The following is a 25,636-nucleotide window of genomic DNA, read 5'->3' on the forward strand; positions in this document are numbered from 1 at the left end:
GGAGCTTTTGCTGGGACTCAGGGAAAAAAGGAGAGTCTACCGCCTTTGGAAGAAGGGGCGGGCAACTCAGGAGGAGTACAGGGATCTTGTTAGGTCATGCAGGGAGGAAATTAGAAAAGCAAAAGCCCAGCTAGAACTCAATCTGGCCTCTCTTGTAAAAGATAATAAAAAATGCTTTTATAAGTACATCAGCAATAAAAGGAGAGTCAAGGAGAATCTCCATCCTTTGCTGGATGTGGGGGGGAACATTGTCACTAAGGATGAGGAAAAGGCTGAGGTACTTAATGCCTTCTTTGCCTCTGTCTTTAATAGCCAGACCGGTCATCCCCAGGGTACTCAGCCCCCTGAGCTAGAGGATAGGGATGGGGACCAGAATGGAGCCTTCATAGTCCAGGAGGAAGCAGTTAACGACCTGCTATGCCACCTGGACGCTCACAAGTCTATGGGGTCAGATGGGATCCACCCGAGAGTACTGAAGAAGCTGGAAGAGGAGCTCTCCAAGCCACTTTCCATCATCTATCAGCAGTCCTGGTTAACAGGGGAGGCCCCTGATGACTGGAGGCTTGCTAATATGATGCCCATCTACAAGAAGGGCTGGAAGGAGGACCCGGGGAACTACAGGCCTGTCAGCCTGACCTCGGTGCCAGGAAAGATTATGGAGTGGTTCATATTGAGTGAACTCAACAGGCAAGTGCAGATCAACCAGGGGTTCAGTCCCAGCCAGCATGGGTTCATAAAAGGCAGGTCCTGCTTGACCAACCTGATCTCCTTCTATGACCTGGTCACCCACCTGGTGGATGAAGGAAAGGCTGTGGATGTCATTTACCTGGACTTTATCAAAGCCTTTGACAGTCTCCCATAATATTCTCCTTGGGAAGCTGGCAGCTCATGGCTTGGATGGGTGTAGTCTTCTCTGGGTAAAAAACTGGCTGGGTGGCCGAGCCCAGAGAGTAGTGGTGAATGGAGTTAAGTCCAGCTGGCGGCCGGTCATGAGCAGTGTTGCCCAGGGCTCAGTTTTGGGGCCAGCCTTGTTTAACATCTTTATCGATGATCTGGACGAGGGGATTGAGTGTGCCCTCAGTAAGTTTGCAGACGACACCAAACTGGGTGGGAGTGTTGATCTGCTTGAGGGTAGGATGGCCCTGCAGAGGGACCTGGACAGGCTGGACCGATGGGCTGAGGCCAACTGTATGAGGTTTAACAAGGCCAAGTGCCGGGTCCTGCACTTCAGTCACAACAACCCCATGCAACGTTTCAGGCTTGGGGAAGAGTGGCCGGAAAGCTGCCTGGCTGAAAAGGAGCTGGGGGTGCTGGTTGACAGCCAGCTAAACATGAGCCAGCAGTGTGCCCAAGTGGCCAAGAAGACCAACAGCATCCTGGCTTGTATCAGGAATAGTGTGGCCAGCAGGAGCAGGGAGGTGATTGTGCCCCTGTACTCGGCGCTGGTGAGGCCATGCCTGGAATACTGTGTCCAGTTTTGGGCCCCTCAATACAAGAAAGACATTGAGGTGCTGGAGCGTGTCCAGAGAAGGGCAACAAAGCTGGTGAAGGGTCTGGAGCACAGGCCTTATGAGGAGCAGGTGAGGGAACTGGGGTTGTTTAGTGTGGAGAAGAGGAGGCTGAGGGGAGACCTTATCGCTCTCTACAACTACCTGAAAGGAGGTTGTAGTGAGGTGCGTGTTGGTCTTTTCTCCCAAGTAGTTAGTGATAGGACGAGAGGAAGTGGGCTCAAGCTGCGCCAGGGGAGGTTTAGGTTGGAAATTAGGAAAAATTTCTTCACGGAAAGGGTGGTCAAGCATTGGAACAGGCTGCCCAGAGAGGTGGTGGAGTCACCATGCCTGGAAGCATTCAAAAAACGGGTAGATGTGGCACTGTGGGACATGGTTTAGTCTAGTCTACCCTTAATTGGTTTAGTGTGGACTTGGTAGTGGAGGTTAATGGTTGGACTGGATGATCTTAAAGGTTTTTTCCAACCTAAACGATTCTATGATTCTATGATTCTAAGGAAGTTCTGTGAAAGTGTTCAAATTAATTACGTCCTGCTGGCATTTTTCAGAAAAAAAAAATTACAGTGATTTCAGTGAAAGTTTTATTTGAAGAGAGATTGCAGTATGAATCTGCAGCTTGAAGTTTAGTTTATCACCTGCCATCCAAATGCAGTTGCTCTGTGCAAGCGTTACTCCATCACACTTCCTAGAAGGGTAAGATAAGATTGTTTATGCCATGTAAAATTATGAAATAAGATAGTTGAAAAGTCCTGTGTTTCTTGGAGAGGGAAAGGCCTGTTAAAATAAGCCACTTGTGTTGTTATAGAACTTCTTCCCTGCTAAAACTTCCTCTCTTCTTAAAGTGACTTCTTCACATGCACCGAGCCTTGTTTATGGCTGGAGAAGGCAGCAGTCTTGCATCTTTCTTTAAATACTTCTCTCTCTTTTTTACTAAAGGCAAAACAGAAGATTTTCAGCTCAGCACTGTATTGTGCTTAACATTCAGTGTGGTAGATCATTTTTGCTGAAGAAGTCAATGAGATGTTACAGGAAGTAGAAAAGATAGCTCTGAAAACCCACTTCTAAGTGTGTCAATGTTAGGTCTTTTTATGTATACCAAGACAAAATGAATTTGACCTCGTTATGCTGCACTTTACTCCATTGTATTATTCACATGAGTTCTTTGCATTTTGCCTACATATACACCTGCCTTCTGCAGGAATTATTCTTCATGGGCTGCTTCCTTAATATACTTGATGTTCTCCACTGTTGATTCTTAGGTTATCTAAATATCATTTGGTTACTATGTGGAATGACATGAATTGTTTCTAATCATTTAGTGTTGAAGGCCCTTATTTGTGAACTGTGGTGCAGTTTTTTAAATGAGCACTTTATTGTGGGTGCATCTAATGAGCCATATGAAAGCTATGCAAGTTCTAGACTTAAAACTAAAGATTCAAATACATTGCCCAGATGTACTGTCTGGAATTAATCCTACTGTTAACCTTTCCATTGCTCTGCAACTGATCAAAATGCAGATTACCATACACCCATATGTTACTTAATGTCAGATTCGTTTTAATTTAATTGATCAAAAAGTTTTTATGCCACCCAGATGATGCTCAGATTTTATGAACAGTGCTCAATTATTCAAAATAGCTAAGCACAATTTCATATTTTGTTCTTCAGAGTAAGCTTCAATATAATTACTAGTTAGCTAAATTATGACTTTTTTAATTTCTGGAATAACTTTGTGCCTTATTTTGCCTATAAATTGAATAATACATCAAAGGTTTTGGAGAATAACTAAATATGACTTTTTTTCCAGTTATTCATATCAGTGAGCTAGTCATTGTTCTTCCTTGAAAGGCCAGAATTAGAGAATAAACTTGAGAGAGTAGCATGTAATAGTTCTGTGTATTTTTATATACCATGACTTTGTCAGTCTTCATTTGTTTATTAACTTCTGTGAATTCCTATGTTCTTATTATTTTTCTAGTTTGTGTAATGAAGTTAACAATTTATTTGCCTAAACACTGGAAGGCACAAAAGTGCCATTGTCCCCAGTATAGCTCAGAGTATAAAGGTTGTCAAGGAGATGGACAACCACTTAATCCTGAAAGCATAATTCAGTTATCGCACTCCTAAATTGATAGTTGCAAACAGCTTTCTGAATTGTCTGATATTGTAAGATCTGATACTGTGTGATTTGAATATACTGACACAGCAAAATTACCTGGGAGCCTCATCAAAAACTCACTGAACTTCCCGGAAAAGTTTCTTGAATTCATAGGCTTTTGGTCAGGTCCATAGAAAAAAGGTGTCCTTAAATGTTGTTACTATGTACATTCCAAAACTGGTCAAGAGCTGTCAGAGTATTTAGCTGTGTTTTGGAACTCATCATAAGAATTCAATCATTTCAGCTGTTCCTTCCATTTCTGTGAGTCTGACAGATGTACCAGGCTTCTCCTGTTTTTTCTGTGTAATTGCCAAGTGTCCGTTGTAATATCAGATGAAAGTAGATGAAATTACACTTTCTCAACCAGTCCTACAAGGTAAATACTCCTTTGCATGTTCACTGGTAATAATAGCTCTTTTTTTGTTTATTAAATGATAAAACAGAAACAAGAAAAATATCATGATGGACATCGTAATATGTATTTTTTCAAACAGCCATTATCAACATATAAACATAAGTTTCTGTATTGGCAAAATAGAGCAGGTGATTGACAGGCAGTGTTTTAAAATATATGCAATTATTTCAGTTTGTATGTTTATACATATGCCTGATTTTTTTGGAAGTCCAACATAGGTCTGAAGATGTAACTATACATTCCTTCTGGAAATTTCTATTCCTTATCTTTGATCAAATATACTCCTGAATTGAATGGGAGCAAGGATGATCACATCTGTTACTACCCGTACAAGCTCCATTAGCACCAAAATAAATGGAAGCATTTTAAAATACATTAGAACACTTTTACTTTAGCTAACAAATATCTATTCCCATATGCTAACTTTAAACAGAAACAATTAGAAATTGCTGTAATAGTATTTCATATTGCTACAGTTTTCCCTTATGTGGAAAGAGGAGATGTATGTTGCTGATGATTGCAGGGACTGAATTTTTAACAGTTCACTCTATCACTCTTTTATATTGCTGTATATACACCTGACCTTACTAAGGATAGGTATTTCTTAATGCAGCATTTGTTGCTGGAAGCATGCATAAACCCAGTTTTACCAAGCTATTAATTTATCCTGAGTAAACTTTATTTCTACCATTTTGGCAGTATATGTCTCTTTTTTTTTTTTTTTTTTTCTTTTTTAAAACCATAATACATGAGTACCAATATAAAAAAAATCCCATTAAATGACCCTTAAAAAAAAATCCCCCCAACATACACAGATGCACACCCCAGTTCTTGCTAACTGCATCTTGCTACGTTCATCTGACATCACATGTGGCAAATAAACACAGCTCTTAGAAGCAGAGATAAGAAATTACTTTGAGAGGTTTGACTGGAGCTTTTTATCTCATGAGGAAAGCAGCTGTTTCAATAACTCCAAATAAAAACTGCTTGCACAGGATCAGTACCCCAGTCTACATTTGTCTTGAAAGTATTTATTGAAGAACTACTTTGCTGTCTTTATATAAGGCTCAGATGTTTTCATGGAATCTTTCTACTCTGAGGATGTCACTTAAACGTGCTGAATGTCTTTCTTTGAATGGAGTTTTCTTCAGTCTCTAAACTTAAACAAAACAAAGAAATAGAAAATCTGGAAGATTAGACTATCCTTATCACTTGCACTTCATTTCTAGTGAGCTAAAGGGCAAACCAGCTTCTCAGCTGAATAAATAGGGTTAAATGATACTAACTTGGGGCAGATGGGCCAGGGTTGGACCTGGGGAGACATCAGGTCCTCTTTTTTTGGGGAGAGCTGTGTGGTGTTTGCTTCTGCTGAGAGAGTTCCCTTCTGCCAGCACAGACACTCCCTCACTCATCCTGACCTCTTGCACAGCTGCAGTAGCAGCCAGCCTGGCTTTCCAAGATGTAGGCATAAGTCAAATAGTTTGGTTTGCCACCTGCAGCAGTCTGCCGCCTCAGGCACTTGGGCTACAGTCAGAGCCTATTCTGTTCCCATGCACAGCCTGTCTAGGTAAGATGAAACCTGGGAGCATCTTCAGGAAATGGAGCATAAGGATTTTTTTTGGTAGGCTACAGGAAACTGCTTCAGCCTTAGGGTTTATAGCAGCCTGGAAATGAGTGCTGCTTAGTGGTGTTGGTGCTGAATATTCAATGGGATTACGGGTAGCAAATGAACATGCTCTTTCACATTCAGGATGGGTTGCAAAAATTCTTCTCCATAATGCATGGGGAACGTAACAGGCTTCCAAAGAACCAGACTTTCAGAAAATCCAATTAGTCTTGAAAACAAACAAACAAAAAGGCTATCTGGTGTCTAGTTTACACATTTTCTCAGTGAAAGAGTATGACTCCTGCTTCCCCTTCCCCCCCGCCCCCAACATCTCTTCTTCTTTTGGGAGAGAAACAGTATTGTAAACACAGTGTTAGTTCAACACGTTGGCTCTAGACCTCTTACTATTATTTTCTGGACCACAGTGTGGGAACTATTTACCTAAAAAAAAAAATCCACTCTTATTAAAGCATGAAAAAGCATTTAAAACATTGTAACACTCTTATATCCACTCTGTGGTGACACTCTCCCTTGAGTAATGTGTCTCAGTTTTCTGTTCCAAGTGTCAGGAAAGATATTATAAAGCGGAGATTTGCGCCCCTCGCCACTCCACCCCACCCCCCCCACCCCCCCGCCTCCACCCCCGCCATTTTTCTCTCTTTGTTTTTCAGGTAGGAACGTGGTCCTGACACTAGAGTAAATCTGTACAAAGTGCATACAGAGCAAGGAAGTTGCATTTCTCTTCGAATGACAACCCAGTTATTATTGATGAAGCTGGATTCATTTCCTCTACAACATGCAATTTGTATTCCGGTTGCATCTTTACTTAAATTATTACTTCCCTACGCCTGTAGTTAATATTTTAGGTCTCTCTTGTCACAGCCATTTTAGTAAGGGGTGACAAGTTAGATTTACTTGTTAATTTATATGATATAGGAGCCCAAGTTAGCTGAAGATTCTTGATCCTGCATTGTTTTGTTAAGTAAAGAGAGCAGTTAAACAGAAAAGAAAACATAGCATGAGTACTTTTACCTTTGCAACCTTCAACTTAGCCAAATGTGTGTTTTGAAGATTGGTATACATTTCATAGTGATTGAAGGTAGTGAAGGCAGGATTTTTTTTTTTTTTATTTTTTTTTTTTTAACAAGCCTTATCATACCTGTAGGGGTTACTTGATCAAGATCACTCCTTGATTAAAGCACTAATAAATATCTGTCTGGTGCATTACAGTAGATTTTTAAAGGACATCAAATAAGTTTAATGTAATTAAGCATTTAAACATTTAACATATTCGTGCATTTTTATTATGGTAAAGGAATGAAGGTTGGAGAAAACAGGTTTTCAGCCTTGAATCTCCAGCATGTTGATCGAGTAACATCCTTTTCTTTAAGAAAGAGTGAGGATACATTGAAAGAAGTGATGATTCTAAGTATCTAGTTCCCTACCAGCTTCAGGAACAGCAATCAAATGCAGTCTTGAGTTGTAAATGTACATTTAACTTTATTTTTTTTACTGCTAGCAACAGCCTACAAGGAAGATATACTAGTATAATATGTTTAGAAATTTCCACAGGTTTTGGTGAAGTATATTTTTTTTCTGCAAAATTGTAGTAAAAGCTGTAAAAGCTTATGTTATGTGTAGCTTTCAGAGCAGTGAGGATCTAATTGCACCTTGAATTTCTGTCAGATACAACTTCAGAAAGCATACTGCTTTTGAGAAACCTTATTGAATCAAGTCTGGTTTATGTATTTATAAAAGACAAACTTACAACTTCAGATATGACAGTGATGTGAATGGTGTTACTATATGTGCCACCAGTTTTACTAAGATAGAAAGTAGGCATCCCAGTACTAGATTTCTTCCAACATATAGTGTTTCTGCTTTCATTTTTACAATCGGATAATATAATAATTTGTTTTAAGAATAATTATAATTTCAGGCCATATGGCAGGCATCAAGTTGCATGCACTTATTTCTGAAATTTTTTCATAGCCTAGCATTTGTCATAAAATTTTTGTGTTGGCACATACCTGCATTGAAAGTTCAGTTTAGATATGTGGAGACATAGTCTCAGAGTGTCGTAAGCTATCCGTAATTTGCAAAACTTGCTTCAAGTTTCATTTATCACAAAGATTAAATCTGTAATTACGTTGGGTGGCACAAATGAGGTTGGAATTAATCTGTGATCCTAAACGTGGTTTAGTAATATAAAATATGTAACATATATTTGAATTTTACCAGACTAATTTATAATTTGGCATTAGCATTAAACAGCTGCTACCTTGAAGTGTATCAATTTGCTATACACAAATTTAAAAAAAGAGTGGGAAATAGTTCAGACACTATTCTGTCACTGTCTGCACTTTCTCCACAAATTACAAACATGTGGAACTGCCTATTTAATACTAGTTTTCTTGGGCCAAGAGGTTTTCATCTTTGAAAAACTCCATGTTACAATTTACCTACCCCAAAGGAATCGCATGACAATCTGATTTAATGTAACTGCAGATTTAAAGTAACAATATTACAATATACATTCCTATTTTATATGTTGTTTTAATGTACTATATATGGGCTGAGGACATTTCTCTGTAAATGTTTCCAGATGAAATATATCATCTTCTAGATGCACAGATAGGCACAGTAAGTCCAAACTAAATCAAGAACTTACCCCTGCGTGAATTAGAATGACAAAAATAGATGTAGTGTATAACTTCCAATGAGCTTTTATTTTTGTATGCAATTACCAGGAATTAAATAACCAGAAGACTGATTCAGCAATGAAGCTGAGTGAAATTGCCTATAAGAGGTTGGTAAATACCAATTTTGCATATTGAATTTTATTTAAGCAAATTACTTAGGTGTATATTTATCTATTCATCTCTGTCAGATCTCCAAAAAAGATTGCTGACTGCATTGCTTAGCTGTTAAAAAAACCCAAAAATGTAAAGTCTCACTGAAATCTACTTTTGTAAAAACTGGCTAGCCATTATAGACCCCCAAAATTTTCAGCTAGCCCCAGACCACTGAAATTTGGTCTGAAGTTTTCTATTGCAGCCCCAGGCAACTGATTTACTTAACAAGAATTTATTTTTAAGCTGAATATATTGAATCTTGAGCTCTTTGTTCAGCATTGTTTTCAGGATTGTTTTCCGGAAAAAAATTCAGTCTACCAACACCACATGCTAGGGAACACAAGTGGTTGGATAATCACCACCAGCAAGCTAACCTGTAATTGCCCTGGCAATGGATTTTAAATGGGATGATGCGTAAATGCATTTTACAGACGTGAATGCACATTTATCAACTGTTACTACATGTGGGTAAACTTCCCTGTGACACATCAGTAAACATCACTCTCCCACCTGATTGTTTTTGGTGGGTTTTTTGGGGAGGGGGAGGTTGGGCTTTTTGGGGGGTTTTTTGTGTGTGTTTGTTTTTTTTTCTGGTTCATATGCTGATGTAGTTCATCTTCACAAATCTGATAAATCTTTGCCAAGTATGTCTCAGGAACATTTGGAGTTACAGCATGCATGGATGAGTATGGGAACTAATACTAGAAGTAGCAAAGACTTGCACTAAAACTGACAGAGAAATCTGGAGGAATGTTGAACCCATTAACAGTGTTTTTCTGTAGGAAGATCACCCTTCTCAGACAATTAATAGCAAATATCATGGTTTTCCAGTGTAACTGTATAAGCTGTGCTGCATATATCAGTTGTGAACTGCTACTTCCCTCTTTGGAATCAGTGGAAAATGCTTTATTCATGTATACTTAGACTTGAATCCATGGTCCTGTAACCCCATCTAATTTGGGTATTCCTACTCATCATAAATGGTACCTTAATTTTGGTAATCACAAGTAAGCTATAGTAAAATGTATCTGTACAGGGTACTGAGACTACTGTGTAGCGTATTGCCTTAACAAGAAGGAAATCAAAACTTTGTTGGTTTTAATAAAAATGCTGAAAACTGTATAAATGGGAAGTGGGGCATAACTCAATTAACTAATTCAGAAGCCCTAAAATAATAATAAAAAACCCCGCTGGTTTAACCAGGTAAGTAGGAAGATAAGAGATGGGGACTTGATTTGGTCAGAAGTTTACAACAGTAAACTCGTTACCAGTGTACTTCCATCTTGTCAGTGGTAGAGAAACATAATATAAAGGCAAACAGATTTTCAGGTCTTCCAGAAAAAGGATCTGCTATAAGCCATAGCAAGTTGAACTTACTGGGTGATGTATCTCTATTTGGGAGGCTTTAGGTGGTGTCCTCATGTTAAGATGCATTAAACCAGCCTGTGAGGTCTTGTAGACTGTGTGCCAATTAAAACTTGAGCCAAGCATGCCACTATTGTGACTAGCTTTGTCATCATGCTAGGGAAAAGTCCATCAGTGAAATTCTGCAAATGTTTGCTATGGTAGAAGGAAGCTATACCAAAATATGAATGCCAGACATTAGGGGTTACGTTAGCTGACAACTTGTCTGCTCTTTTTCGTATATGTCCGAGATGGCATGGTTGTTACAGCACTTACTTGGCATTTGAGAATTGGAACTCCGTTCTTTGCTTTAATGTATCATTACTTGCTTTCAGACATGTTTGTTTCCTCAGATGCCAAATGAAGATGGCTGTACTTTTTTCTTCTCCTTTCTTTTTCTTCTTTAAAAAGGGCAAAACCTTGAAGATTATGGAGTATCCTCATATTATTGTAATAGAGGCCAAAAAATTTCCTTGCCTGTTGCACAGACATGGGACTCTTTCTTGTTTGTTAGGAGTGTGACCAGAATGTAAAATTCACTTTTAACATTCACTTCCAGAATGTAAAAATTTGTCATCTTGTTGTGATTATAGATACCAGTCGGCTTTTATAATCTTAGAGAATAAACCTTGTGAAGCCCTTAGAACAGCCTGTAAGATAAGAGGCCAATAAAAAAAGACCCCTCAGAATTTCTCCAGAATTGCCTCCAAATCAGTAAATTATTCTTCCGCTTTACTATGGGCTAGATAACCAGTGTGTCATTTTGGCTACAAAGTTGGGAGCTTCTGCCATGAAGGAAAAATTCAGTTTTCACAGTTTTCTGGCCTTCATCTTGGAAGAGTTTTTAAATTGCCTGCTATGATCTGAAATTAGGAAAGGTACATCAGATTCTCACCTGTATTCAGATAACCCCCTCTACATCCCTAAATTCTTCTATGTTCCGAATCATGAAAAAGTGCTCTGAATCTTTGCAAAATCATACATGTCATCTCCCAAGCACAGATTTGCTGAAATAAATTACTTTACTTGAATTATTTAAATTTATTAACTATTAAACCCTAATAAATCAAAAGTAGGAAACTGAAAAAAGAAGTAACAGAAATACAGCTTGCTATCATATTTTGCCAGACAATTTTACCCTAATCCCTGAAGTCTGAAAATTTAAGGTAATCATCTAATTAAGTAAAGGCCAAAATCCCTACAATTGTTGATTAAGCTGTGAGGCTGGAAAAGGTGAATACACCTGGGTGTACCAAAAACCATTTTCAATAATCTCATTATAAGAGAAACTCCAAGTTCAGTCATGATAAATGGTTATAAATTTATCCTCTTGTTCAGTTATGCCAAAGTCATATGCAACAGTGGTTTGATTTTAATATTCAGTATAGCTGTCCCATGAAGCATAGAATATGAAGACCATTAAAAATCTTTCTGTGTTCCTTCCTGTTTAAGTTCTGAAATAGTCCAAGTCAAGTTGGGCCACCTGATTTTTAAGCAGAAATAGGCATATGAGTATTTTTTTTCATCTTTGGAAAAACAGTGTCAGTATACCTCATTTCGTATACCTTGTTGTTCTTCAAATAGGCGTATTTGTAACTATACCTGGGACAAGAACCCATTTCCTGATTCTAGGTCCATCAAATTATTTGTTGATTTGTTTCTGACTTAGAGGGTCCTAAACTTGACACAGTTTAAAAAGAAAAGGAGAGAACCTTTTTGATTTGCATATATCGATTATTATCAGATGTTAGGATCACTGGGACTTTCTGGTTTTGACAGTGGGTAGTGTTTATAAACAGAAAACATGAGCAGCATGCAAAGCTACAAGACCAATTGTATGTATTGCTGATGTTCTGGTTTGAACCCTTGCAGATATACGCAAAGCCCTTGTCCTGGCTGACATGCACAAGCGGATTTGCATCCTCACTCTCTTCCGCTCGTGTTTTTCAGGCACAACTTCTCCTGTTGAGCTCTGGCCCTGTAATTGTGTAATCAGACATCAGAGTCTGATTGTCATAATTGTGTGCCTAATTTGCATTCAGATTTACCAAGATTATGCATGTCAATGAGGTATTGGAGTCCACAATTAGATATTGCACATTCCGGTAATTGCACATGGAAATTAGGCATACAGTTGCATGTGAATGTTTGTGCACACAGTTGGACAGATAGCCAATTCAAACTCTAGGAAATTCAGATATTAATCTACAAGTGCTCCAACAGGACAGAAGAGAGAAGCTGAGATGAATCAATATTATTTCTTGTGCAGTTTATTACTAAAAAGAGCTATTTAAGATGTAAAGATTAAAAGATGCTTTTTGACTCATTAAGAGCAGAGGACTCCCGCTTTCTGGGATCTGTTTGATTTCTGAAAGTCATTGAAAGTGGAATTGAGGTGTTTGTTACCTCATTCCAAAATGACTTATTCTTTTTCTTTAAATTGATATTTCAGTGGTTAATGTTCTGCCCTGACATTTTTTCACTACTAGTAGGGTTGAAATATGCTTTTCTGTTTCACAGTGCTTTTGTAAGGGACGAAATTGTTGAGTGGCAGTTGGAGACACGTGTGGGGAAGTTGTAGAGAAATTTTGAGAGGCGTACTAGTTTGAAACTTTGGGTTTCTCATACAGAAAGAATACAATGCTTTTAAAAATGCCTTTTCCAGTAACAAAAGGGGCACTACAGCATGACTGGCAGGGCATTGCTGTACTGAAGGGACATGTGAAATAGGAAAAAATTAGTGTTTGGAGATTTGGATTTTTTTCTTATAAATTTCCTTAAAACAACTGCCTAGCAGGTAATAGTTGTGTCAATAATATGCCCCTTGAAGTCAGAGTAAGGTACCACTCTTTAAGAGGGTAGCAAAACCAGTCTCTGTGAAAGTACAACAGTACATTAAGATTGTCTAATAAGCCTCAGCTAGATGTAAAGTGAACAATCTGAGGAAGTTGTTCTTTGTGCTACCTGTAAAATGAAACGTGATTTATTTTGGCGTGGATCCAATTAATGCCACACATCCAGGGCATCTGGTATGATAAAAAGGGAAACAAAGAAACGTTAATTTGCATGTTGTTGTGTGATTTTTCCAGTGGACATACAAAGTGCTGAAATTCTCAAAAAAAACAAAGACAAGACAGAGAATGGAGTTGCTTTAAAAAACAAATTAAAAAAAAAAAAGTAAACCCTTCCAGACAAAGCCCAAACCACACATGTGCTTTAGTTATTTAATCCTTTTGCAGAATCACCTTTGTAGCATCTGTTCACTCTGAAGCCTGGAGGCAGAAAACATTGATTTGTTAAAATTCATAGCACATTAAATCGATTTTTAACATTTTTACTATTTTCTATCAAACAAACCTATTTCTTCATATATCAACAGTGTATTTTTCAGAACCCATATGTATAGCTATGGCAAGAGAAAATATTTGTTCTCCTGACAGATCACGTGAACTAAGTTATACACTAGAGATTATACCATTTACTAATAATTTTTTGGTAATCTGTTTATGGCGTATGTTCATGCTTGATAATGGATATGCATTGTAACAAACATTCCACAGTACTTGTCTCTGAAATGTTCAGAGTTTTTAGAAACTATTGTGGTTTTGTAATACCAGAATAATTCTAGTTTAATTATGAAGCAGTAATGTATTCCAAAAGGAAATTTGATTTGTAATAAGCATTTATTTTAACATATCTGATTTATGAAAGGGTAAGATTAGCAACTTATTTCCAATAGAAAAAATTGCCTTTATCGTTTTTCAGAGAACTCCTTTGTGTTGGTAGGGAAGCATCTGTGGTAACTGTAAACTAACCTTAGTTCCATGCATCTGGGAGAGACGGGCTGTGAGCATAGGGCTGCTTCAGCAGCTTGAAAACATCTGGTCAACACATAACTTTGATGTTATGAAATTGTTTTTGACATTGATGAAACAATAGTAAACTGCTTGTTTTTCATATTTTTCAACTGTTAACAACAGTTATTAGGTATATGTAAAACTGATTTTGCTAAGATGTTTCCTGAAGAATTTCATAAATGTGCTCTATTTGAGTTTTTGAAGAATTCCAGTGAACAGTTTTAAATTTGTATGAACTTTACATATTTCATGAAAGACGATTGTATTTGCTGAGTTTCTGAAAAGCTTTAATGACTGTATAACAGTCCTGTGCTGTAGTTAATCCTTTTGTACTCAGACTGATTAAAGTCCTCCTAACTACTGAAGTCAGTAGTCTCTGATTCTGACTGTTGGTCAGTTGCTGTGTTTTGAAATAGCTGTGGAAAACGCACCGTGTTGTGCTGCTGACAGCTGAAGTAGCAACTGTCTGGGAAACTGCCGTCTTTGCATCGCCGCTCTCCATTTCCTGGCCATGTCAGTTGAGGTCAAGAATATGCCGATGTGGCTTTTGATCACTATGGACCTAAATTTTAGAGATACTTTGAAATGACAGGTTTGATACAAAATAACAAGGGGTTGATGCATTTATTGAATATTAGGGTATTTTGTATTCATACTTATTTTCATTATTACTTGTAAAAAATAAAAAAGGCACAGTTCAAGGGACAGTAGTATTTTAATTCTTCTACAAAGATAATTAGTTCGATTTGGTTTTCTTGCCTATAATAATGCTTTAAGACCAATGGACTGATAAATAAAATTTTTCCTCTTGCTAACCTATTGAGGTAACTTTTTTATCCAGTTGCAGACTGAAATAATGCTTCACAAAAGCATTGCCTCCTCTGCTATTTCCCACTACATGTCTTCATTTTCTTCTTACAAATTAACTATTATATTTTAAAACTTATTTAAAAGAGTAATTACTAATGCTATGAAGATACTGGCTAGTATTTACTTAAGTTAGCTATGTTTGAGTTGGAGAAAAAAAGAACTATTTTGCAGTGTAGTCGTATGGGTGTTTACGCTATCCCTGCTTATTTAGATGAACAAGACTGCCTTTTGGCTGTTCAAAATATTGAGCTGCGATGAATCGCATTTACTAGGTCACGATGAAGTAATTGTTTTGAAAAAGCAGCCCTTTTTTTGTGGCTTCAGAATTGCCTAGAGGCTAGGATGTAAATTTTCCTGTTTCAGCTTACTGAAATTTAATAACGAAATAGGAAGTTCTCTGCCTTTCAATATACTGCTGGGATATCTTTTTATTTAAAAAAATAAAAACAACGTTTCCATCATAGAATATCAGGGGAGTGAAGTACCTGTTTGTTGATGTTGCGTATGGTGTCCCTTGTGGTTCATGATACTGTTTTTTGATGGTATGTTGCTCCTTCTTATAAACCTAAGAGAATTTGTTTCTCCTCTGAACATTTTATTTTTGGAAAGTAGTGCTAACATTGTTTTGAAAATGTGCTCTTAGTATTCGTAGCTTACATTTTCATTAAAAAAATACAATTTAATGTACATATTATATAGTAGTCCTATATTTTTGTTGAGTGCAAAATTTGTGAAACTTGGCAAACTTCTGACATACCCAGAGAAATAACATATGTTTAGAAAGAGGAAAATATAGGATGAATTCTGACCTGTCAATCTCTAAGAACTGCTTCTTATAAAATTTTACCCATGCTTATGGCCAACAAGTATGGCAGTGCATAATTGACGAGTCATGTAAAACTGCAAAACTTGGTTTAAGTGTGACTACGCGACATAGTACTGAAGATAGTCATATATAGCTAGTAAGTGGTTAGCCCTATTTTTCCTCTTGTGTACGGTAGTTCTTTATCAATCTAAATATTATATTGACATTGACAAACTGCATTTAAACTGCAGTGGACTAATGATTAGGGTCTACCATCTTTTAGGGAAGGATCGTACAAAAAAATAGAATCTCAAATCTAAATTTCATGAAGAATTATTTTTATTAAGTAGCAGATCCCAAAAACCTAGAAGCTGAATAGTTAGAAATAATATAAAAATTACTATATGAAGTGAAAATAAGGCATGGATATCCCTAAATAGAAACCCAAACAAAAAAAACAAAGGAAAATTATTTGATTGAATAACTAGACAAAAACTTATCTTGTGATACCTTCGCATTATTGTTGTTCTGACATATCCCTAGTTTAGTGTGACTTCAAGAGTCAAAAGGATTAACCAGGAATTACTTTGGTTTATGAATTAGTGTATACAGTCATTTAAGCTTAAGAAGTAGGTCTAAAGAAGAATTCAGGAATCCTTAATCATTGATACCAACATGTATGTTGTAACATTATGCTGACAAATGAAACCTTCTTGTTCATGTTTCAGCATTTCAGGGAACACCTTGACAAACTATTTGCAAAAGGAATTGGAATGCTGGACATTGCTTTAAATGAAGCTTTCAACATGCTCAATGAAGTAAGTTAATGCTTTTCCGATTTACGCTGCTGATGCCTTTCTTGCTATTTAGCAATTACGGTCAATTTTAAGATTCTAAATCAGAATTCACTCAAAAATGTGATGATAGTAAAATTTTATCTATAGAACAAGAATTCTATAATCTATATGTGGTGAAAGATAAACAAATTTACATTTTTATATGTATACCTTTTATATTAATGTATTTTGTGTCTGTAAACAGTATACACCTATGCATACATGTGTACATTAAATAAGGTTTATTTTAGTAGCTGTTCTAGGTGTTAAAAAATACTAGGGTAACATGCAAATTTCACAGTTTAGATTGTTCTTTTTTTCTTTGGAAGGGCTAACATTTTAGGAATGACAGTAGCTTGTATATTCATAAACACTTTAAGAATAGACACTGTTATTAGAGTCACAAAATGATTCTTTATTGGTTTGACTTCTGGCATGACAATTGATATCTCTTATAGCTTATATAAAAGAAGTTATTTGAACACTTTTGTACTTCTGTAATACTCTAAGATAGAGGGAGAAATTAAAAACTTTGTCTAAGCAGCTCAGAGTTATTAATATTATTTTAACTATTTATCTGCCAAAAACAGGACGCCAACTTTCTGATAACATTCCTGCGAATAATGACTCTAAACAGGAATGTAGTGTCTAGAAGATGAACATCATTATCATGGAGATAACCTAGCGCAGGGCATCTAGTCTCCCTCCCAAACTCCACATAACACCAGGGTAGCATTTTTAGTTGTCCAGGAAACTGTCCTTCAAAGGATATTTTAATTAAAATCAGACTCATTGTCTTTGACTGAAATGCTTTTCCTCACTAGGTGCACATCAGTCTTAGTGATTATCGTGAAATGATTTTATGTAGTGTATTTCAGAGATTTTTTTTTTTTTTTTTGTCTTTTCTGGCAAAGGTAAAATATATTGTTACACTATGTATTCCAGCAAAGAACAATTTTAGCAATATTTTGATGCAGCTGACTATACACTTTCTTGGGAATGTATATTGGAAAAAACAAGGAAAGAAAGGAGAAAAGTGAAGAGTAGTAGCAATGAAAGAGAATTAGTACGAGGGAGCAAACCAATGACAATAAAATGCACCATCAAATATTTCTTACGATACTATGAATGAAAATCTTAGGTAGTGTGGTAGGACTAAAGCCATTGCTTACAAACTCTGTTAGTACCAGTTTAGATAGATGGTTTCTGTAAAGGAGAGCGTTCACTTTCTTTTAAAATAATTAATTACAAGCAGATCTCCAGGATCTCTGAACTAATGAGCACTTGTAAAATTATAAACTGCTGTATCACAAAGCTACAGCAGGGTTCCTTAAGCAAGATATATGTAGCAAATGCCATTGTGAAGGGCTAAAACACCAAATATGTCAAAGGCCAGAGCAGATACTGAGGGGGAAAATGTGAGGTATTTCAGTTAGCCTCAAGACTGAGGAAAGCAGGAAACTGATTGAAAAACCCCAAACACTCATTTGTGTCCAAGTGCCAAGAGCCCCAAGGTGAAATACTCGCCATCGGTGATCAATAAGTCCTAAAGAAAACTTAAACTCTTATCCCAGAACATTCCCATTCTAAGACCTGGAATATTAGCTGTAAAGTTATTGCAAAAGGACACTACATGTAATCCCACCTAGCATTTTCTAAGGCAAGAAAATGAAAATTTCTATTTCTGTGGATTCTTTCAGAATGCTCCATCTTGCCCAAAGTTCACTCTTTTTATAGGAGGCCAAACCCTTGTTCTTTGCATCTTGCTGGTAACCTCTGAACGGTATTAGTGAGTCAGCAAAAGTGACTAAACACCTTCCAACAGGGCCAACTCCTGCTAAGTGGTTGGATGGTAGAAGTAAGCATCATCAGCCTATTAAAACATTCCCTGTAGCTTTCTTTTGAAGTTAATAGTAGCAGATGAAGATATGATTGAAAATGCTTTGGTGTTTCTAGAAAAGCTTTCTCTTCATTAAAAAAATAAAAGAAAATATTTAAAGATTATGCATGTAATCTTTTTAATAATCTAAATCAATTAAGAGGTGAGTTGATCCTGATTTAGAACCCGTATGTGTAGTGGAAGATTTCCCACCCTCCCCCACTCCCCTCAGTGAAGAGGGAGGCATCATCTAGGAAGGCAGAGCAACATCAAATTCCTGGCAGGTGAATTAAAATCATGTGGACTTTTAATTGTTAAGTTACCTTTAAAATAGATTATGCAAGATCTTCTGTTGCTTTGAGTTTTTCAAACAAGGTTACTTAAAGGCTTTTAAAAGCTTTTCCAAAGCAACAAAAAAGGGAGATTGCAATGCGATTCAAATGCAAGACAGTGATTTGATGCCCAAATTACTGGGTTGAAATGGATGGACTATGTTTTTTAGATGATCAGTTTCTTCTACTAAATGTCTGATGATGTTATAATGAGAATGTAGTTCCTTGTGTATTTAGGCATTCTAGTTTGTCTACAGATAGAAATTAATCTCTTCTGATATGGTTATCATGGTGACAGTCCAGCTGGTGGTAGTTAATATTGTATAATATTAATGTTAGTGACGGATACTTCCAAGTAAATGCGCTATGTGTTTTTTTCTAAGAACAGCTTGTCCTGGAAAGAGAATCACATTTCATATCCAGAAAAGTAAAAATATATTTATATGTGTGTGTGTGTATATATATATCAGCTTTAAAGATAAAAAGAAATTTACATTGTTTAGAGACAGGCTATCAAAAAGAAACAAATCAATGCTTTGTTCATAGTACTTGAACCTCTGTAACATATTCAGGGTATCTCTTCTCAGTGAGCCAAACCGGCCTCCTGACATCCTTCCATGATAGCCTGTTTCCAAGAAATCTATAAACTCTATGTCTTTGGGCTCCAAATAACTGCTATTAGTGTGATCTGTAGGTGCATATTACAGAAGAGCCTAAGTTTAGGGTGGACAGTTTAGATCCCCTATCTTGCTGCTTGATAGTTCAGATCCAGAACTGGTTTGCTTTGTCATATTTGGTTTGAACAATGCCTTGGAGTGTTGACTGGGATAGATTCATTAGAAATCAATTCACCCTTCCTCTCTAGCCAAACTATGGCTCTGAAAAGAGGCACCGTTTTAAAAACTACAGTGTCTCTCCTTTAAACTGAGATACATTTCTTTCAGTGTAAAAGTTATAGCAACTTAATTCCTGTCTCACAAATTAAATTCAGTAAAACTCACTATACTACAACTAAGCTTAGTAAGGATTAGTAAAGAAAGCTGAAAAAATCTTTTTATACTGTTTTTGGAAACTTTATTATTGTCACTCACATTTACCAGGGTTCTTTCCAAAGGAAAGAAATATTTCAGTCATAAATACAACAGGCAAATTCCTTTTTTCCTTTTTTTTTTTTTTTCTTTCTCTAGTCCTTTTCCTTTTCCGCCTCCTTCTTGTTTTCCCTTTTTTCAACTGAGCTTGTATTCATGAAAAGGTTTTAAAGTGTTTCGTTAAGTACAGTCATTTCTTTTGGGGAAAAAAAATTAAAATCTGTTAGTCTGCTGGAAAAATAAAATCTTACCTAAAATAAGTAGCAAACTGTCTTTTGATTGAAAGATGTACCTTGCAAATGAGACCTCAAAACAAAATATTCTTCAAAGTGTTTGACTCGACAAGTGTGCCTGCCTTTATACTGTAGGGTCATAGATTAACTAATGGTTCCAATTCCTTTGTATTTCTCTTGAAGCACAATATTGATCAGTTCTTTTCCAGGCATAAAATCCTAAGATGAAAAGATGGTGATCTTCCTCCATCCACTGCCCATGTGTTCACCGGACAGTGTGGAACTAATTCCTTCATGTGGTGCATGCCAAAAATGACAATGGGAAAAGCTGCATGAAGTAAAGAACACTGTAGGTTGTTTGTAGAGGGTTTATTAAGAATCCCATTTTGGGCACTAAATATAGTCTTAGGAAGCAGATACACCACAGTAAATAGCAACCAGCCTCACTACAAGAGATGTTCTATACTTCCAAATCTTTGTAAACTGGAAAAAAAGCCATTACAGACCGTGATCAAGAAGACCTGAGATGAGATTTTTTTGTTTTGTTTTAAAATCTGTAAGGCAACTGAAGTTATAATGATAAATGTGGTATAAAAATCTCATTAGATAAACTGATAGTTTTGAGAATAAAGGGAACTGACATCCCATGTACTGAATTGTACCTATGATGAGTGAGAGTCTTTTGATCTGTAAGGTCATGATGGATCATGCTACATGTATGTTCAGATCTATTCAAGGTGAAGTAATAACTGTTTCTATTTATACTATTCAAGGTGAAGTAATAACTGTTTCTATTTATACTATAAAAGGGAGTATAATAGCTTCAAGCCTTCTTTTGCATATATACTTCCAAAACTGATAGCATAAAAATCTTTTCCATTATATACAGGCATATCAGCAAAGTCTCTGGGAGCTTCTATTAAGCAGCTGAAGCCAGAGAAAAGCTACTTAAACTCTCCTTAAAAGAGTACAGCTAACCGTTTTCCACTTTGTTTACAAGATGTGACCTTTATGTGCCAGCAGTCTATTCTTGTGAATTATAGGCTAGCTAAGGATATCTTGTCTACATTTAAAAAAAAAGAAGGGGGGGGGAGGGAAAGGGAAAAAAAAAAGAGGGAGGGAAAAAAAAAGGAAAAAACGAAAAAGCTTTGTTTTACAGAAATAGTCTATTAAGATTCTGGTTGGATTTTAGAATGGTTCAGGGGTTACACTAATTAAACTCAGTTAATTTTGCCTTGCAATTACCTTTCAGTATTTGCCTAGGTTGTTAAGACCCGAAGGGCGTTGATACTGATGTCTTTGAAAAGCATGTTTAAAAATCCACTTCGAAATTCTTTTCAGTCATCAATTTATGCAGTGTTCATTATACAGTGTAAGAATATAGAAGTGCTTGGTACAGTAGTTAGGCACCTACTATGTCATGTGACAACTGCAATTATCTCCTTTGGTGACAAATGTGGTCTTTGCAGTGATTACCTTTAAAAAAATCATAGCCAATTAAATAGAATTCTGTGACATTTCAAAGACTGTTAATCACAACCAAATGCTGTAAATGTCAGGATGCATTGAAATTTTTGCTGCTAACTGATGAATCACTGAGTTAATTGTAGTTCATCATAAGGCCCTTGTCATTGTTATTATTATGGAAAACACTTTCATCACTCTTGGTATTCAATAAAATTAAAGTTCTAGACAAATATGAGAAGATATTACTCATCAAAGCATTTGAATTTAATCTCATTCTTCAAAATATTCAAACAGATAACTACATGGAATAATGCAGATGCAGAGAGAGTGATTTTTTAAAATAAATATATGAAGGCATTCCTCCTTCGTTAATTTCCCTTTTAACATACCTCGTCTCTTTCAAAATATGTTGTCCATATGAAGAATATATCCCTTGACAAACTTCATCTTTATGAGAAAATATTGGATCTAAGATCATACTAATGAAGGAATCCCACTTTAATAATTCTGGTTCTGGTTAAGACTGGAAAAACTGTCATGACTGAAGAATTTTAAGTATAGGCTGCCTTGCAGGTATCACAGATAAGAGTCTTCACACAGGCAGTGACCAGAATATAGCTAACTTTGTAAACCCACATTAGTTTCCCTTTAAGTAACATGTTACTGTTCGCTGACGTTCCTGTTTTATCAAAAGGAAACTGATCTGGAGGAGAGCTGCAGATGATATGATTGTTGAATGATATTTTTGGATGTGGTTACTCAGATAGAGAAATGTGAAGGCAGAAGAGGAGGACAGAGCACTGCTGCAACCCACTATCCCCTCCCTTTCCTACTGCGGGCATGTCTACAAAGATGACATTTTTAGAAGTTAAGAACTTCTTGTAGAAAAAATGTTTTTTAAGTTTTTGGAAGAACAGCGAATATGCAAGGGCAGGTAGACTGCAGAATGCTTAAAGACATAGCAGTTGCTAGCCCAAATCAAACTAGAATACTCCAAATAAATTTTGTTGAATCCAGAAGCAGTCAGAGTCCCTGCAAGGTAATTCACCTTTAAATTTAAATACTACTTCTCAAATGGGACCACCGTTTTTTGGGCACTCTTCATCACAGATAGGCTGGTGAGGTGGGACAAGTTAATTATTGCTTTCCCAGTACCAAGACAACGGTGCTAGGATGAGGCCTTGTCTGACCTCAAAGTTGGTAATGTACCTGAAAACTACAGAGGAAGAGAACAAAAGGAGATTGTTCATTCATTAGCATGTATTCATACGTTAGCCCAATCTATAGAGTTGTGTGTAATGCCACAGCTTATTGGTCTTTTCACAGCTATTTTTTAGTGTTTGTACAGAGTAATTAAAAATCAAATAATTTTCCAACTTGGCATTTTTTTTGCTAAAAGCTGGATGTTTCACCTAAGTTCCTTGAATATATAAAATAATACACAGACAAATAAGAACCTATTCTGCAATAAAAGCAAATGGAGACACACGGATTCAAAATTAAGGCACCAACTCCAGAATCAAGAGATAAAAGCTTATGTTATCACTCAGTCCAATTTACTCACTCTTCAACCAGGAGAAAATCCCATTTGTGGAACGATGAAACTTTCTTTGCGTCCTCCAAAGGATATGTTGATTGCTTTCTAAGTACCTGTGCTCAAATACTGCTGTTCAGCAGCTTGAATTACTTATATGTATTCATTTTGAGTAATAGGAGAATGTGAGAATATATAAATATTAACTTGGTTCTCCCAGATAAACATTTTATGAAAAATAACATATGGAATGTAATCCTGAGTGAATATGAATGCCATATGAATAGCCGTACTTTTCTCTCTAAGTGGTGTATCTTCTGTACTTTGCAGTAAGATTATCAGTCATTCATTTCTTCTTCTTCTTGTGTAGCTTATTCTTTTAAAATTATATTTAAATCAAAGCAAACCATATGTAGATGCATCAATACATATCATCTATCTAAAACATGGGAATACACTTTTAATTTGGGGAATTGCTATATTTATGTATGTTCCTTATTTTTCAAGCTGATAAAACGGAGATGTAAAATGAATGCCGATTCTGTTACACAATTGAAGTTACAATTCAGTAAGAACATAATATCTATGATAAAATGTTTTCAAACTGAGACTTTTTTCACCTACTTCTAAGCATGCTAGAGATTTGAGAAGATAAATGTTTATCCAGTGCAATCCTATCTATCTTCATCTAACAGGAATGTGCTGTAACTAAATGATTGTTTCCTTTCACAGTTCAATCACACAGGACAAGGAAGTATTTGCAGCCAAGCCATAATGTTGATTACTGATGGAGCTGTGGACACATATGATACAATATTTGCAAAATATAATTGGCCAGACAGAAAAGTAAGTATGTTATCACTTTTATTTGATGGAAAACCTAAAGCTTCATATCCAATGTAAAGCGTATGCCTATTGAAAAGTCAGTAACAATCTTTCTAGTGATCTAAAAATTATTTTGGGTAACTGAATGTTTCACTAATGACAAAAATGATGCTTATGTGATATTGCTCGAGGATAGAGATGGCCTTTTACTGTAGTAATGAACTTAGGATAATAAGATATTAAAGAAATATTTCCCTCCAGGGTACATTTTTGACCACTATATATTGCTTCCCCTCTGAGACATCGTTAAACATGAAAAAACTTTTCTCTTCTTTCTCCCAAAATACTCATTAATAATTCAATGCTTTTTGAAGCTAGAGGGGGACTGTGGACAGTGAACCGTTTACTATGACTGGAGAAGGAGCAGATGTAGTAATCAGTATTTTTAATTTCTTTATTTGGCAGAGTGATGGGTAGAGTTGGAAATTGGTGAAATTTTATTAAAAATGGGTTTGGTTCTGTCAATCTGTATAAAGAAATTTGCCCAGAATTAAATTATCTTGTTATCTAACACATGGATGTTATACGGCAGTGCAGAAATGCCTTGAATTTTCCTGATGAGAAAGCTCTAGCAGGCCTTGTGTTTGGATGTGAAATAATTTCCTTCTACACTGTTTATCTTTTGCTAAAGCAAGTTTTGGGACTATTTTAGGAAGTTTTTGTAGTTTGAGATACCTGCCATGTTATATGCCTGTGGAAGCAACAACCTCACTCTTCAAAGTGCAATTTGAGCAAGTAATTGATTAATATGAGTGTGCTGCATGGGGTTTCAGTATTCTGCAGAAAAAAATAGTAGTTTTGATTTTAATTTTTAGTCATGTTTCTCTCATTTATAAAGTTACATTTGTTTTCTGTTCTCCCTTTTCTTGTTTACCTGAACTAAACCTCGTCTAATAGCAATCAGCAGAAGAAAATTGGTGATTTTTTTTACTGATCTTCTGAAAATGTTATGTCAATTATTGTCATTTTGTGTAGTAAAAATGACATGCAACTATCCTACTTTTTGTTGGTTGAGAGGTTTTTATTCAGAGAATGTAGAGTAATAACTAACTGCAATCTGAAGATCTATTTTTCTCTTCAGATACCTTGCTCACTCCTTTTATGTAACTTCATTCTCTAAAAGAAGAAAGTTCATACTTTTTGTGATTTTACCAGGACATGCCAGGAAGGTCTGTCATCTTTAAAAGAATGCAGGGATGCATCGGTATTTGTGCATATTCTGAGGAGACCTGTAATTCTTTTCGTGTAAATTGATGCTGGCCTTTATGTAGTGGAAGGGATGAGGAAGTTCAATATTTAATTAATGCATTAAGATGTAGAACTAGATAATATGAAGGAAGTTCCATTGGATGTCAGCATTTGTCCATTTTGGTATTTATCGTACTTTGTTGGGTCACATCTCAATTGGCAATGGCAATATTGCTGAAATATAACAGATATATTTGTTTCTACTCTGTGACATACAAGAAGTACCTCCTTGAAACGTGGCGATCAACTATTTACAAGTTGGAGGAGAATACATGACCTTTGATCTTTGTCCCCCTACTTTTCTTCAGTACTTTTCACTGAGATTATTTGTTGTTGCTATTTACATAAAAATCTCTCCTGTTTTTTCTTATTCTATATTTACTGTTGAAGATGGGTGATTCTTCAGGGGTAAAGCTTTTATTGATTTTTCCGTTGATTAATTAGACAATTGTGAAGTTAGGGCTTTATAAAATAATTTGTCTGTTGAAATTACTGAATAATTCTGGAAACAGTAACTTACTTGAACTGTAGCTTGTTTTTCAGATATTTAAACATTCAGAGTGGAATCTGTTTTTATCAGAGAGGTCATATGTTATGTTTTTCTTCCTAAGTAAATGAGTGTAACTCCTTAATATTATATGGCTTAAGTCTTTTAT

At 36.1% G+C, this 25,636-nt stretch overlaps 1 protein-coding gene across 1 annotated transcript in view; it reads left to right on the forward strand.

Annotated features, from left to right (window-relative positions):
- CACNA2D3 (calcium voltage-gated channel auxiliary subunit alpha2delta 3) overlaps positions 1 to 25,636 on the forward strand; it is a 480,096-nt gene that overhangs the window by 215,468 nt on the left and 238,992 nt on the right. Inside the window, exons 10-11 of the mRNA XM_075713919.1 lie at positions 16,207 to 16,296; positions 23,580 to 23,693. Coding sequence (XP_075570034.1) covers positions 16,207 to 16,296; positions 23,580 to 23,693 — 204 coding nt within the window. The remainder of the gene's footprint in view (positions 1 to 16,206; positions 16,297 to 23,579; positions 23,694 to 25,636) is intronic.

The sequence above is a fragment of the Pelecanus crispus genome, chromosome 7 (assembly GCF_030463565.1).
Source record: "Pelecanus crispus isolate bPelCri1 chromosome 7, bPelCri1.pri, whole genome shotgun sequence".
In the NCBI taxonomy this organism is placed as follows: Eukaryota; Metazoa; Chordata; class Aves; order Pelecaniformes; family Pelecanidae; genus Pelecanus; species Pelecanus crispus.